Here is a 15,755-nt window from a genome sequence, read left to right as displayed (position 1 = left end):
CTACCTGTGGAGGAGAAAATGAAGAGGAAATTTGACACTAGCTTTCAAAATGAGGGGTTTGAACTGAGTAGATGGCAGGAGAAGTTGTTTCCTCTCTCAAAAGGCAACAGACAAAAGGTAACCTACGAGAAAAGCAAATACGATGCGGGAAGAAACTTTTTACACAGAGTATTGGTGTCTGGAATGTGTTGCTGAGTTGTGCTAAAGCAGAGTTGATAGGGCATTCCAGAGGACACTGCATGATTTCTAAAAAAAAAAATTAAATAATAATCAACCCTATTTAGGAAAGGCAGGAGAATGACGCCAAGTTATAACGCTCACTCAGAGCTGGTGCACATATAATGGGCCAATGGCCTCTACACCATGATAATCCTGTGAAGTAAGAGTTGCCCTGTATGAGCCAAAGTTTGAGAGTGGAGAGGCAATATGGTAGGGGCAAGGACAGAGACAGGAATCACAGGCCTCAGCACAGTTCCTGGCTTTGGAACCCTGTATTGCCCCCCATTCCCATCTTTGCTGGCTCATAACTCTGGGGCTGTGGCCCCCTCCACCTTTTTTCTAGAAGTCTAGGTTCTGGCTATTATATAACCCGGTCCCAGGCAAGGGAGGGTTTGGGAGTTCACTCGTGTTTTTTTTAGTTAAAAATCACCAACACCAGATTCTAGACCACAGGTTTATTTGGAAGTACTAGCCTTCGGAGCAATGCTCCTTCATGGACTATATCCTGGTGTTGTGTGATTTTAAACTTTGTCCACCCCAGTCCAACACCAGCACCTCTACATCATTGCTTTTTTTTTCCAGAGATGGCATTTTCCAGTTCACTTTTTTTTCAAACTCCTGGTGCCTCTATTTGAACTGACTTTGTCTGTGGATCTACTGACTGTCTACTAAATAGAATGCTGAAGAATTGTCAATGCCACAGAGGTCTTTATGCAAGTATGTTCGTTTTAGCTTGTTTCCTAAGACACTACTTTATTACAACTTCCTGTGTGCACAACATCTGATAAAACCTCCGATAACATTCTTATCTTGCTCAATCTTACAGCATAACAAAAGAGAAGAAGGCAGTGAAGTGCATAGTTTCTGTAACTTGTTTATTCTGTTCTGTCAAATATGAAAAAAATGTAACGATTGTATTTGCTCTTTCAGAGTGAGGATTCTGATGAAGATGACTTGTGCGCAATTAGCGATAAATGGACTTTTCAAAGAAGCAGTAAGAGGTGGTCCCGACTGGATGACATTGATGTGCTGTTTCCCAGGCAAGACAGTCAGCTTTCTGCAGGTGGCACAAAGTTAAAAAATACAACTAGCAGTGAAAGTGTCCTCACTGATCTCAGTGAGCCTGAAGTCTCCTCCATTCACAGTGAAAGCAGTGGAGGAAGTGATAGCAGGAGTTCAGCTGGTAGAACTGTAGAAAGAAACTGTGCAACCACAGAACATCCAGAGAGATCTCTTCTAAACTGTGCTGAACCCGCAGTAATGCCAGATTCCACCTTACTGAATAGCTCATTGTCTCAGACTCCAAAAGATCTTACAAACTATAGTTTTGGTCTAAAAACTGAAAGCGCAAAAGCAAAGGCTAAGAATCTTCTAAAGCGTATGGAAACATTGAGACCAAGAACTTCTCATAAATTCAAGGGAACGATGCGATCTGGACCATTGGTTATTAGCTCACCTGTATTGCAACAAGAGCCTGAGTCACTAAGGACCATGCAATGTATCGAGATAGTCAATGGAAGCTTAAGTAATTTAGCAAAAGATACAACCAAAAGTGGATTTTCATCATTGGCTCAATCCAGTAGTGATAGCCACTCGGAAACCAGCAGCAGCGCTGTAAGTACACCATGTTTAAAATCACGGAAGAGACGTTTTACCAACAAACGTAGTGGCATGTACCTTGAAGACATAGATTTCATGTCAGGAACAACAACAAAGCAAGTGGCAGATCAGAATCGTAGAAATGAATTTCGTTCCCAAGAAAACCTTGTTGTTCACATTCCAAAGGATCACAAACCAGGCACTTTTCCAAAGGCACTCTCCATTGAAAGCCTTTCTCCGACTGACAACTACAATCCTGTAAACTGGCGAACTGGAAGCATCTCTCTTGGAAAACAGAAATGCAACATTAACAAACCCAAGAATTGCTATCCAAAAGGAAGCAGGATCAGCATCTATGACAACGTACCTGGATCCCATTTATATGCCAGCACTGGTGATTTGATGGACTTGGAAAAAGAAGATATTTTTCCTCACTTAGATGATATCTTACAGCATGTGAATGGACTGCAACAGATTGTAGACCACTGGTCAAGAAACGTGTTACCTGAAATACAGGATGATGAGCTCTCTGTCTGTGAACGCCAATTCCACACGTCCAATCAAATAATGCTTGACTTTGAAAGGCATTCTATGTCAGATGGTCAGACTACACCCAGTGACCTTGATCGAGATGGTCAATCCCTGAATGAATCTGAAGCTGTTGGACTAAGAGACCGCAGGGACTCTGGGGTAGGGGCATCTTTAACCAGACCTAGCAGGTTAGTAGCCAAAATGTTATTCTGGCTTATTCCAGCTGGGAAGATGAAAATTGCTGGTACAAACGAAAAGTGAGTCTTGATTTTTTGTGTGTGTGTGTGTGTCAATTCATTTATTGACTATGCAGAAAAATCAATGCATATAACTAATCCAGAGCTGAGATGTCAATAAGACAGCCAATTGGTTTTCCCAGTTAACATTCTCTTACAATCTGCTTTCTAATAGCAATTTAGACCACCTAGCACATTTAACTGGTTTATTAATGTGGACATGATTGCTGTGCGCATAAGGGAGTACTTCTTGAAGCAGCTAATCATTCTTTGTATCTTTAAATAGATTTTCCTTCATTAGAATGAAAATTGTTATATCATTTGGGAATCCAAAGCAAAAAGCTAGAGCTTTCTTTTCAATTTGGTAATAAACCTGAGACTTGCAGGAAAAAAAATGACCAAATCATACAGCTTTAGTCTGGCATTCAAATAAACTGTCAATAGATGCAACAATTGATCATATTGATGATTTTGTCCACTTAGAACTATATTTGTGGGTGGTTGATTTGGGGGGACAAAAAAGTACCTTTAATAAAATAGATGGAAATTGAGTACATTTTAACTTGACTCAACAGACTAGAATCTACCAATCACATAGAACATTGATTTTACATTTCAATCCCCATCAGCTTTGATAGAGAATAAAATAGGGGAGAGTGCAAACTCAACGCTGTACTTGATTCCCCATCATCCACCCCAGTAGTTGATGCTGGAATAATTTTAAAATAGGTAAAGAAATTATTTTTATAAATGGTGCCTCTTTAACTACAAAATGCATCATCGCCGAGCAAAGTGCAGACGAAATATATAAACCAAATGTACCTTTCAAGAGGCTCAATCATTTCCATTTAAACAGATTCAAACCTGTATGTTGTCTTTTGATTGTTGAAGTTGTCCAGATAATTGTATTTTAAGGACCACCAATGTTGGTTTGGGCACTTTTATTTCCAAACCTTAGTATGGAAGTAATTTACAAAGACCAAGGGATATAAGTGAGTCACGTTTTCCCATTGGGAACCTTGGTTAGAGATTTTGAAAAGTAGTTATTGATGAGAAATTCATAAACTTAACCTTTTTTGAATAGTCTCTTATCTCAAGCCTATTTCATCCACCACATACGTCACTTTCACAAATAAATTCAATCAGGTTTCTCAATTGCAGTTTCCCTTGTTGAATTGGGCTGCTTCCACTTATTTGCTATTGGTACAGCCTAGTGATGTTTTGACGAAATTCATTATTTTAAGGATGATGTTGAGGTAGAGTCAGATCAACGATGAACCTCTGAAATGGCAGTGCAACTTGTTGATTTGAATAACCTATTCCTATTTCTTACCGTCATTTTTTTTTGTAATACATAGTAATTTTATGACCTGACCAATTGTGAAAGCAGTGTGTCAAATTTATCACCCTAGTCATGAGAAGTAAAGAGGAAAAATTGGTTTGCAACAAGTTACTACTTAAGCTACTGTGTTGCTGTTTTTCCCTCTGGTAAAGGGGGTTGACAATTGATGATTAATATGGGAGTTACCTGAAAGCAGTAACTTTTGGATTTTCAAATGCTTCTGTATTCGGACCAAGGTGACTATTTTCTTTTGTAATGCATCTAAAGCTTTGAGATTGTGTGCTTCTGCATCGACAGTCTGATGTCCTGTCTGGTTCTGTGTTACTTTGCATCACTGACCTAATGTCTCATGAGTTTGTATGACACCATGTATCACTGATTCGATACTAAGGTCTATGCCATTTTGTACCACTGTTCTTACACACAAGGTCTACTGTACTCTTCTCTTACTAGTCTGATTCCTGTAAGGTTCCATGTCATTTCAACTCATGACCCAACATTGGGTGCAATGAAGAATCGGCTGTGGCTTAATGTGCAGTGAATTACAGGCAATAATCTGTGGCCACCTGCAGCTTTGTCCTCGGTATATCCTGTCATGGGCGTCTGCACTTATCTTGGTGATGCTGTGTTTTATAGTTAAAGGGGCACTGTTTATGAATGTATGGGTTCCCACTGTAACTTTGATCATCATTATTCTTTTTTACATGGTTACTAATTGAAGCGTTCCAACAGGCCATTATTGTTTTCTAAAATTGTGCATCTTTCAAGATGGTTACGATAATGATTACTGTGCTCTCGCTTTAGTTGATTACATGCCTTGAATCTCCCTCTATTCACCCGTGGGAGTAAAACTCAAGTTAGGCTCTTCACTCCTACATTCTTTGAATACTAGATTGATCTTATTATCAGCGCAATATGCAAACCTGTGTGCATGAACACACCTCCAGAATATTATTCGCACCACTACAAAGGTTCGAGATCAGTTGTTTTGGATTTTTTTATTTCAAAAAGCAGGGAGTTTCAGCTAAATTCTACTGCCAATGCAATGCTGTGGCATAATACTTATAGTGCAGCAAATTAATGATGCATAAATAGTAAACAATAAATGGTTAATGATTCGATTTTTCCTTTTTACGATGTAAAGTTTCCAAATTATATGTGGCTGCACTTAGCTTTTTAATTCTATTTTTAATACTTTTTCAATATTCATAGACGTCAAAGGTTACGGTGGCACAGTTTCCAGATTTCACATCGACTTAGCCTCACTTTAGCTTCACTACAGATCAGCAATCAGTCAGCAGCTCAGCTCAACTTGCTGCAGAAGTTTTCCCTCCTTCGACTCACAGCAATAATGGAGAAATATTCACCATCAAACAAACATGGGTGGACCTGGTGAGTTATCTTTTGAGTCTGAGAGCAGTGAAACCACAAACCGTCTTTGTCATGTTTTCTAAATTGAAAAGTTGGTCGTTGCTAGGGATCAGAAGTGGATGAAATTCTGTCATTTTTAAAATAATTAGAACCTCCCCTTGCCACACTAAATGGTTAAATGGGATTGTCTAGAGTCTATTTTGGAATCCTAGAATTCTAAAATGGCGGGTAGGAAGTTGCGCATTCTTCTGAGCACAACTTTTGTTTGCCTTTTCAGTAAGTACAAATAAGAGGCATAATTTACCTATATTTAATGCAGTACTTGATCTTTTGCTTGTTTCCCTTTTTGCCATCACCGTGAGGTGAACCAAGAAAACAACCTCCAGGCTGCCCTCAAATTGAGACACAAAGGCCAACATCGAGGACTGCTCAGATCTCTCATTGATTAGTAAATGTTCATGGCGGCGGGGGGGGGTTGTGGGTGTTACTGGCATTGCTATATTGTCATAATTAAGATTACTTTTTTATTCCAGATTAAATCTGATGTTCTCTCCACAGATGATGCTGTTGAGTATTGAGTATTTCCAAGATTTTCTAAAATTTATCCAATTTTCCAGTGTTCACAGACTTTCTGGAGATTTCACTTGGCGATCTCCTGATTTATTAAAGGAAATACTGTTATCTTTTTCTCTGTTCACCCATGAGTCACACAGCAACATTTAAAGTTTAAAACAACACTTGCAAGATATTGCTGCTTAATTGAGTCTGCAAAGGTTGAAATAAAGACAATGTCTGTGAGAGCCTGGAATGTTTCTTTGCTCAGGCAAATACTTTGTGCATTGACCTGTAAAAGGTGGAAATCTATCTCCACTTTTCACATCCTGTCGAACTAAGTCAGTGTTCACCTATACCTGTCATCAAGCAGCGTTAGTGTTTACGATAATGCGTGAGTCTCTTTGACTAGGTTATTAGAGATGTCAAATTAAATCATTAACCTGGAAAAGAATGCTGTCCCATTTCCTTTGGAAGCTGGTCATATTGATTTGATCAACAGCAAAGCATGATCACTGTACAGTCCTTGTGGAGATAAAACCCCACCTTCGCATTGAGAATATCCTCCATTGTATTCTGTGGCAGTATCACAATGCTAAATAGGATGGATTTCAAACAGATCCAGCAACTCAAGACCGGGCATCCGTGAGGCGCTGTTAGACATCAGGTTGTACTCCAACACAATCTGCAAACTTATGGTCTGGCATGTCCCCGATTCTACCATTACCATTAAACTAGGGGAGCAACCCTGGTTCAATGGGGAGTGCAGGTGCCCCTGCCAGAAGCAATAGGAGGCTACAAGGAACAGAAATAAATGCTGGCCAGTCAGAGATGTCACCTTCTCACGTTCTCAACACATTTTAACCTATGTAAATAGCACAAGATTGGTGATAATTAAGAGCCATGTATTCTCCCATAAGTATCTGACTTCCTCAAATTCTGTCCTCTTTCTTATCCATGCTTTTTCCACAATCTACCATTGGTGGCTTGCTTTCAGTTGCCAATGATAGAAGTTTGGCTCCTTAAACCTATCCTCCTCCTCTTATTATTCCATCTTTTTAGATAATCATAGAGTCTTAGAGATGTACAGCATGGAAACAGATCCTTCGGTTCAACCCATCCATGCCGACCAGATATCCCAACCCAATCTAGTCCCACCTGCCAGCACCCGGCCCATATCCCTCCAAACCCTTCCTATTCATACATCCATCCAAATGCCTCTTGAATGTTGCAATTGTACCGGCCTCCACCATTTCCTCTGGCAGCTGATTCCATACATGTACCACCCTCTGTGAGAAAAAGTTGCCCCTTAGGTCTCTTTTTTAAATATTTTTCCCCTCTCACCCTAAGCCTATGCTTAGGGTTCTGGACTCCCCGACCCCAGGGAAAAGACTTTGTCTATTTATCCTATCCATGCCCCTCATACAATACTCTGACCAATAAAAGAAAGCATACCAAACGCCACCTTCACTATCCTATCTACCTGCGATTCCACTTTCAAGGAGCTATTAACTTCTTACAACCTAACTCTTTAAGTTTTTCGTCATCTAGCCTTATTTGTCTTAGTCTATACATTTGTTTAATAATTCATTCTTGTGAAGCACCTTGAGCTATCATGAAGTATATGAATTCAACTTGCTGAAAGCATTCTAAAAATCTGCTGTCTAAAATTATCTCGTTATGCAACCTATAAGTTATAATTGCTTCCATTGGTCATGATTGGAGTGCTAAACCACCATGATTGTTTTCTCTTTAATGCCAACTCCTCGATCCAGGCCGATTTTAAATTGGTGTTATAATACAAGGAGCATTATCTAATTAAATGAAGAGGCTCAGTTGGCTGAATGACCTCTTGCTGTTCTTCAGTGACAGTCATATTCGTAGATTTCAGGCAGCAGGATGGTATGTTAGAATAGCTCATGTAAATTAATTTCTTTTTATGTTTTGAAGCGATTTCATTCCAATCATGTCCAGTCTGATCAATGTTCATGAATCAGTAATAGTCTGGTGAATTGGAAAAGCTTTTTGTGTAGTTCTTGCTCAACTATAATTTAGAATGTAGACTTCATAAGTTGGTTTCCTGACTTCTCTGCAATAATAACAATCGCTGACAGGAAGTGATTATTCTCAGATTACAAAAAAAAAGCTTTTTTAAAAAGCAAGGGTTTTTACTGTACTTAGGTACATATGACTACAATAAATCAAATCCAATCAAAAAACATGTTTTTTATTTCTTTAAATCATGTATTTGTGGTATATTTTTAAGTTAACATTTGACATTATTTTCAACAATAAGCAGGGTGCACTGTATTTCTGTCATGTTGTGCTTAAGTGGACCATGTCATCTTTAGTAAGCAACGTCACATGGTTTCTTGCAGGTCTGTGCCCAAATTCATGAAGAGAGTGAAAGTACCTGACTACAAAGACAAGAATGTCTTTGGTGTGCCTTTGGTAGTTCATGTACAGAGGACAGGACAGCCTCTCCCTCAGAGCATTCAGCAAGCCATGCGTTACCTAAGGAACCACTGTCTAGATCAGGTACATGAATGAATGTATTGAAACTGACTAGAACATCATAGATGTAATTGACATCAAAATTTATATTTGGTGTAATATCTTCTGTGTCATGTCAGTATTCATGAGAAAATCTGCTAAACATTTCATGGAACTAACTGGCCAGGTTTTGTGGAGTGAGGGATATATATTACCAATTTTCTAAATTGGATGGGAAATTATTAAACTTTGGTTGACTGGTAGCATAGACAAGCAAATGTGGGTATTTTTTTCTTTAACTGAAGATGTGGAATCAAGTGGGTAGAGTTCAGCAGAGAGAAACGTTCAATGTCAAGATGAAGGGCTTATGCCCAAAACACCAACTCTCCTGCTTCTCGGATGCTGCCTGATCTGCTGTGCTTTTCCAGCGCCACACTTTTCAACTCTGACTCTCCAACAACTTCAATCCTCACTTTGTCTGCATTGAAAAGCACCCAAATGAAATACGGTCCAGTATTCAACCGAGAAAGAAAACTCTCAGGCCACCAAAAACTGCCTGCGTCGCATATTGTGGAAATCTCAAATGGCTGTGGATATGTCCACATTATGTATTTTGTATTCCCTTTACAGAACATAACCACTCTCTATCATCCGTTTTCTCCAGGAAGGAATATGACAATTAAGAGGAAGCTGTTCATTTTTAAAGATGAATGGGTTTGTGCTGAAGATGAGCACATGAAGATTAAACATCTGAGTATCAATTATGAGGATATCTTGAACTTACTAAGTAACTGCTGAACAGCTGATTGAGTTGGCAAACATGCAATTCACTCATTTGCCACACACACGATAATTAATCCTATGACTTATTGTTGCAGATGTTTAAGTATTATTTTACAACTAATGGCTCTACCCTGGAAGTTAATGAATTTAATCATTTACAGCACACTTACAGCTAATTGATATTTTTCCATTTTAATACTTCTATTTTATTCCAGGTGGGTCTGTTTCGGAAATCTGGGGCCAAATCCCGAATTCAAGCTCTTCGACAGATGAACGAAGCTTCTCCAGACAATGTTAGTTATGAAGATCAGTGTGCCTATGATGTAGCCGATATGCTGAAGCAGTTCTTTCGAGATCTCCCAGATCCTCTCCTGAGTAGCAAGCTAGGGGAAACTTTCCTGCATATCTATCAGTGTAAGCAACACATTGACGATAGATAACATCGATTTTTATAGCTTTTTAATGGAGCTATCCTGCTTTGTTCTCCATGCTGAATTTTTATTAATCAAATTAAATTAATAATATCCTAGATGAATCGTTGAATAACAAAGATAAAGTTCTTTTGGGGATTATAATACAGAAGTTGAATTACAAAATGGAGATGAAATCAAATTAATATTTGAACAAATCTGCTATTTTGTCATTTTTTCTATTATAAAGAATGAGAGTCTGGACTGAAATTGTCCCAGTAAGGATTTATTCCAGAACTTTTCAATGAGATCTATTGATTTTTTTGCATAGATTCATTGTTTCTGATGTTGATTATATCAGATATCCCATAAAGTAGCTGATTTTGTAAATACATTTTGAGAGTTAAACAAATAACATGATATGCATATTCAGCAAATGCTAATTAGGCTATCTGGTCCATGTGAATACCCTCCCATATTCCTTCATCTGACCTTACTAACATATCCGTTTATTCCTTTCCCATTCTTGTGTTCCCAATTCTTGACCCTAGTTAAAACTTATAGGTCACATGTCCCAAAGAGGGTGGTTACTAGTTGCCCTTGATATCCAGGTTGCATTTGACCAAATATGGTTTTTTGTGTGAGGTCAATGATCTCGGCTCCGGGGCATCTCTGCAGGGATTCCTCAGGGTAGTGACCTAGGCCCAGCCAACTTCAGCTGCTTCATCAATAACCTTCCCTCTACCATAAAATCAGAAGTGGGGATGTTCATCAATGATTTGTGCCACGTTTAGCCCATTTCTGACTCATAGAATAGATCATAGATTCCCTACAGTGTGGAAACAGGCCACTTGGCCCAACAAGTCCACACTGATCCTCAGAGTATCACACCCAGACCCATTTCCCTATCCCAGATTTACCCTGATTAATGCACCTAACCTATACATCCCTGAACACTATGGGCAATATAGCTTGGCCTGTCCATCCAACCTGCACATCTTTGGGTTGTGGGAGGAAACCAGAGCATCAGGAGGAAACCCACGCAGACACTGGGAGAATAGCTGTCTGTGTGGAGTTTGCACAATCTCCCGAGGCAGGAATCTAACCCACGTCCCTTGTGCTGTGAGGCTACAGTGCTAACCACTGAGCCACCATGCTAACTCAACAGCTACCGAAGCATTCCATGTTCAAATGCAGCGAGAGTTGGAAAATAACCATGCTTGCTGCTAAAACGTGGCAAGTAACATTCCCACCACACATGCCAGGCAATGACTATTCCCAGTAAGAGGCAATTTAATCGTCACCCCTTGACATTCAATATTGTCACCATCACTGAATCCTTCGCTGTCAACATCCTGGGGGTTACCATTGACCAGAAACTGAACTGGATGAGCCATATTAAAGCCATTGCTGCAAGAGCAGCAAGTCACTCAGCACCTGATTTTCCAAAATCTGTCCACCATCTACAAAGAACAAGTCCAGAGTGTGATGGAAAACTCCCCACTTACCTGAATGAGTGCAATAGTCTAGAAGAACAAAGGAATTCACTTGATTGGTACCACATCCATAAGCTTCCACGCTCCATCCACCAATGTTCAGTAGCAGCAGTGTGTACCATTCACAAAATTCAACAAGGTCCCTTTGAACAGCACTTTCCAAATTACTTACACCTAGAAGGACAAGGGCAGCAGATATATAGAAACACTACCACAAGCAAGGTCCCCTCCAAGCCATTGACCATTCTGATTTAGAAATGTATTCTCATTTCTTCAGTGTTACTGGGTCAAAATCCTGGAATTCTCTCCCTGCCAACAACATTGAGTCTTTCTACAGCAAGTGGATTACAGCAGTTCAAAAAGGAATACTGCAAGGCGTATCACAATCTGGTCACCTTTCTATAGGAAGGATGTTGTTGAGAAGGTGCAGAAAAGAATTACAAGGATACTGTTGGGAATGGAGGGTTTGAGATATCGGGAGAGACTGAATAGGCTGTGGTTTTTCTCCCTGAGACTGACCTTATACAGGTTTGTAAAATCGTGAAGGGCGTTGAGAGGGTGAATAACAATGGTATTTTTCCTAGGATGGGGCAGGGGGGAAAGGGGTGATCCGAAACTAGAGACCATAGGTTTAAGGTGAGAGAGGAAAGACTTAAAAAGTACCTGAAGGGTAACTGTTTCACGCAGAGAGAGGTGCATGTTTGTAATGAGCTGCCAGAGGAAGTGGTGGAGGCTGGTACAATGACGATATTTAAAAGGTATCTGGCTGGGTATATGAGAAGGAAGGTTTTAGAGGGATTTGGGCCAAATGCTGGCAAGTGGTCAGATTGGGATTTCTGGTTGGCGTAGATGAAGGGTCTGTGCTGCATAACTCTGATTATAAGAGAGTTCACCACCACCTTCTCAAGGGTTCCCAGGGATGGGCAATAAATGTTGGTTCAGCCAGTGATGCTGACATCCTGACTTAATTAAAACAAAATAGGGATTTCTAAACCGATCCTCCATTAACAGTTGAATTCTTGATCTCTTATCTGCAAAAGTGAAGGTTGGATCATTGTGTCTTGAAAAATGCCATAGATTATCTACTCGTGTCCTTTATTATTAAGGCCATGATGTAGAGATGCCAATGTTGGACTGGAGTGGACAAAGTTAAAAATCATACAATACCCGGTTATAGTCCAACAGGTTTATTTGGAAGCACTAGCTTTCCGAGTGCTGCTCCTTCATCAGGTAGCTGTACAACAGGATCATAAGAGACAGTGTAAGCTTTTGCTATAAATTCTATCATGCGAATGAAACGATATATTGAACAAACCAAGATTGCTGTTAAGTCTGTCTTCTTTTAGAATGGGTTGCAAGTTTCGGTTCATTAATATGTAAATCCCGAGTCACATTCTCGAGATAACTTAAGGTGACATCTGAGCTCAGACAATGCATTGAAGGTGTGAGGCTAGTCTGTCTGTATCTTAATTTTGAGCCAGACCGGTTCTATTTCAAAAGTAGGAATTTATAAAACATTACATGGATTGACGTCTTGCAGGTTGTATGCTTTTTGAGCAAAAATAGAATGTCTCTGCAAATACAATTATGCAAATTCACTCCATAAATTTATATGTGAGTGTGTTTTGCATATGTGCGTGCTTGGTAGTTTGTGTGCGAGTGCGACAGAGTATAAGTCTGTGAGAGAGTGGGTGCGAGTGTGTTGATTGTATGTGTGTGTATGAGGGGTGGGTCTGAGTGAGTGTGAGTATGTAGTGATTGAGAGTGTATAGTGTAGTGGGGTCACCAGTAGTGTAACATGAACCCAAGGTCCCAGTTGAGGCCATCCCCGTGGGTACTTGGCTATCAGCCTCTGCTCAGAGTGCTGTCGGCCACTCTGTATTGTTGCATATCCCAAAGTCCACCTTGGAGGATGGTCACCCGAAGATCTGAGGCCGAATGTTCCTGACCGCTGACCCATTCTATTTTGCTGAGAAAGCATACTATCTGTGAGCTGTCAATGCAAGCAGTTAATCCATGTAACATTTTACAAATTCCTACTTTGGAAATGGAACCAGTCTGACTCTAGATTGGGATAAAGACAGACTCTAACCTCCCCTTTAATGCACTGTCTGAGCTGAGATGTCACGTTTTTTTAATAAAACCTTAAGTTATCTTGAATATGACTTAAAAGAAGTTCTGGGATTTTAATGTTAAAGAACTGAAACTTGCAACCCATTCTAAAAGATCAAAGACTTACCAGTAATCGAGGTTTGTTCAATATATCGTTTCAGTTGCATGACACAGAGATCTTTTGCTATAAATCCTGTGTCTTATGATCTTGCTCCAAAGGTGCCTGATGAAGGAGCCGCACTCTGAAAACCTGTTAGACTGTAACCTGGTGTTGTGTAGATTTTGGCTTTACGATTAAAGCTAGAGGCTAGTTCAGAGACTAGGTATAGGATTGTTGTTAGAAGTAATGGGCTGAGGAGTGGGAGATGGAGTTTAAATAAATGCGCGGTGCATTTTTTGAGAAAGCAAATCTTACCAGGATTTTTACACCTTAATGGTAAGGTCCTAGGGAGTGTTACTGAACAAAGAGACCTTGGAGTGCATGTTCATAGCTCCTTGAAAGTGGAGTCACAGGTAGATAGGATAGTGAAGGGGCATTTGGTATGCTTTCCTTTATTGGTCAGAGCATTGAGTGTAGGTGTTGGGAGGTCATGTTGTGGCTGTACAAGACATTGGTTAGGCCACTATTGGAATATTGCATGCAGTTCTGGTCTCCTTCCTATTGGAAAGATGTTGTGAAACTTGAAAGGGTTCAGAAAAGATTTACAAGAATGTTGCCAGGGTTGGAGGATTTGAGTTATAAGGGGAGGTTGAATAGACTGAGGCTGTTTTCCCTGGAGTATCGGAGGCTGAGAGATGACCTCACAGAGGTTTATAAAATCATGAGGGGCATGGATAGGATAAATAGACAAAGTCTTTTCCCTGTGTTGGGGGAATCCAGAACAAGAGGACTGAGAGGTTTAGGCTGAGAGAGGAAAGATATAAAAGGGACCTAAGAGGCATTGTTTTCACGCAGAAAGTGGTGCGTGTATGGAATGAGCTGCCAGAGGAAGTGGAGGAGGCTGGTACAATTACAGCATTCAGAAGGCATCTAGATGGGTCTATGTATATGAAGGGTTTAGAGGAATATGGGCCGGGTGCTGGCAAATGGGACTAGATTAGGTTGGGATATCTGGTCGGCATGGATGAGTTGGACTGAAGGTGGTTTCCATGCTATACATCTCTGACTGTATAATATTATGCAAAAATTACTAAACATGGATTATGGAATCTTCAGTCTTTTTTGAAAAAGATAAATTAAGATGTAGGCTCAGTGATCTATCAAATGCAAATGATTTTGAACATTAAAGTATCTAACTTCTTTTGTTGATGTGTTTTATAACTGTCTGTTGCACTGTGATGTGCAGATGTTCCCAGGGAGCAGCGGCTACAGGCAGTGCAGGCAGCCAGCATGCTGATGTCGGATGAAAACCGTGAAGTTCTGCAAACCCTTCTTTGTTTCCTTAGTGACGTGACTTCTGTAACAGAAAATCAGATGACTCCCATGAACCTTGCCGTTTGTTTGGCACCCTCCCTCTTCCACCTGAATTTAATTAAGAAAGGCTCCTCCTCCCCAAGGTAGGCCTCTTGCTTCCTGGGTATTATGAGTCCAACTGAACAGTATAATTAGCATAAAACAATTGGCATGTTTTGACCATATTTATGGGTAGCAGAGGTTCAAAATAATTTGACAACACTGCCAGCCAACAAAGTTCCGATCCTGAACTAAACCTATAGTGATGTGTTTCCATTGATTTTAAAAACTAATGATTAAAGTATTCTGCCATATTTCAAATCCGTATTGCTTCTGTAGTTATAATCCTGAGTCGGTGCTTTTCAAGTCTGAATCTTTTTTGATGATTTTTGATCTGAAATAGCAAAGCTTGATCCAATTAGAATCATAAAGTTGAATACACAGAGGCCATTATATTTTGTCTGTGACAATTCTTTGCTCGAGGGAACTGTTCTTACCCATAGACATTTTTTTTCCAAATGTTTATCCAATTTTCCTTTTGAAAGTTGAAATAACTTCTATGTAATCTGCTCTCTGTGGTAATATATGGTATGCTCTCTCAGCCTGATAAGTGAAGAAATTGCTCCTATTATCTTTCATTGTTCTTTTAGAATCTACAAATTGATAACCCCTCATAGACAATATCCTGACAGATTAATACACTTTACAGTCTTTTATTAGCTTCCCAAAACGGCACGTAATATTTTAAATTTGGCCTAAGCAATCTTTTGTAAAAAGTCGCCATGATTTGTGCTGACTCTGTGCTGTTAATTACATCCCCCTCATGGGGCCTTATCTATTTTTTTAGATTTAGATTCCCTACAGTGTGGAAACAGGCCCTTCAACCCAACCAGTCCACACCAACCCTCTGAAGAGTAACCCACCCAGATCCATTTCCCTCTGACTAATACACCTAACACTATGGGCAATTTAGCATGGCCAATTCACCTGACCTGCATGTCTTTGGACTGTGGGAGGATACCGAAGCACCGGAGGAAACTCACGCAGACACTGGGAGAATGTGCAAACTCCACACAGACAGTCGTCCAAGGCTGGAATCGAACCTGGGACTATGGTGTTGTGAGGCAGCAATGCTAACAACTGAGCCACCGTGGCTCC

The 15,755-nt window shown here is 40.0% G+C and overlaps 1 protein-coding gene across 1 annotated transcript; it reads left to right on the top strand.

Annotated features, from left to right (window-relative positions):
- The first annotated feature begins 829 nt into the window (after positions 1–829).
- Positions 830–15,507, top strand: LOC122547301 (stAR-related lipid transfer protein 13-like). Its single transcript, XM_043685950.1, has 6 exons — positions 830–936; positions 1,150–2,537; positions 5,140–5,319; positions 8,229–8,388; positions 9,342–9,540; positions 14,491–15,507. The coding sequence occupies exons 1-6, from the start codon at positions 931–933 to the stop codon at positions 14,703–14,705; spliced, it is 2,148 nt and encodes a 715-aa protein (XP_043541885.1). The 5' UTR covers positions 830–930; the 3' UTR covers positions 14,706–15,507.
- The last annotated feature ends 248 nt before the right edge of the window (positions 15,508–15,755 follow it).

This window comes from Chiloscyllium plagiosum, unplaced genomic scaffold (assembly GCF_004010195.1).
Source record: "Chiloscyllium plagiosum isolate BGI_BamShark_2017 unplaced genomic scaffold, ASM401019v2 scaf_967, whole genome shotgun sequence".
Classification (NCBI taxonomy): domain Eukaryota; kingdom Metazoa; phylum Chordata; class Chondrichthyes; order Orectolobiformes; family Hemiscylliidae; genus Chiloscyllium; species Chiloscyllium plagiosum.
Note: the sequence above shows the minus strand (reverse complement) of the source record. Positions and strands in the feature narration are given on the sequence as shown.

Excerpts from the sequence above, each read along its gene's own strand:
- LOC122547301 (XM_043685950.1), top strand. Across the intron at positions 2,538-5,139 it reads TCTTTAACCAGACCTAGCAG|ACGTCAAAGGTTACGGTGGC; the intron begins GTTAGTAGCCAA and ends CAATATTCATAG. Across the intron at positions 5,320-8,228 it reads AACAAACATGGGTGGACCTG|GTCTGTGCCCAAATTCATGA; the intron begins GTGAGTTATCTT and ends GGTTTCTTGCAG.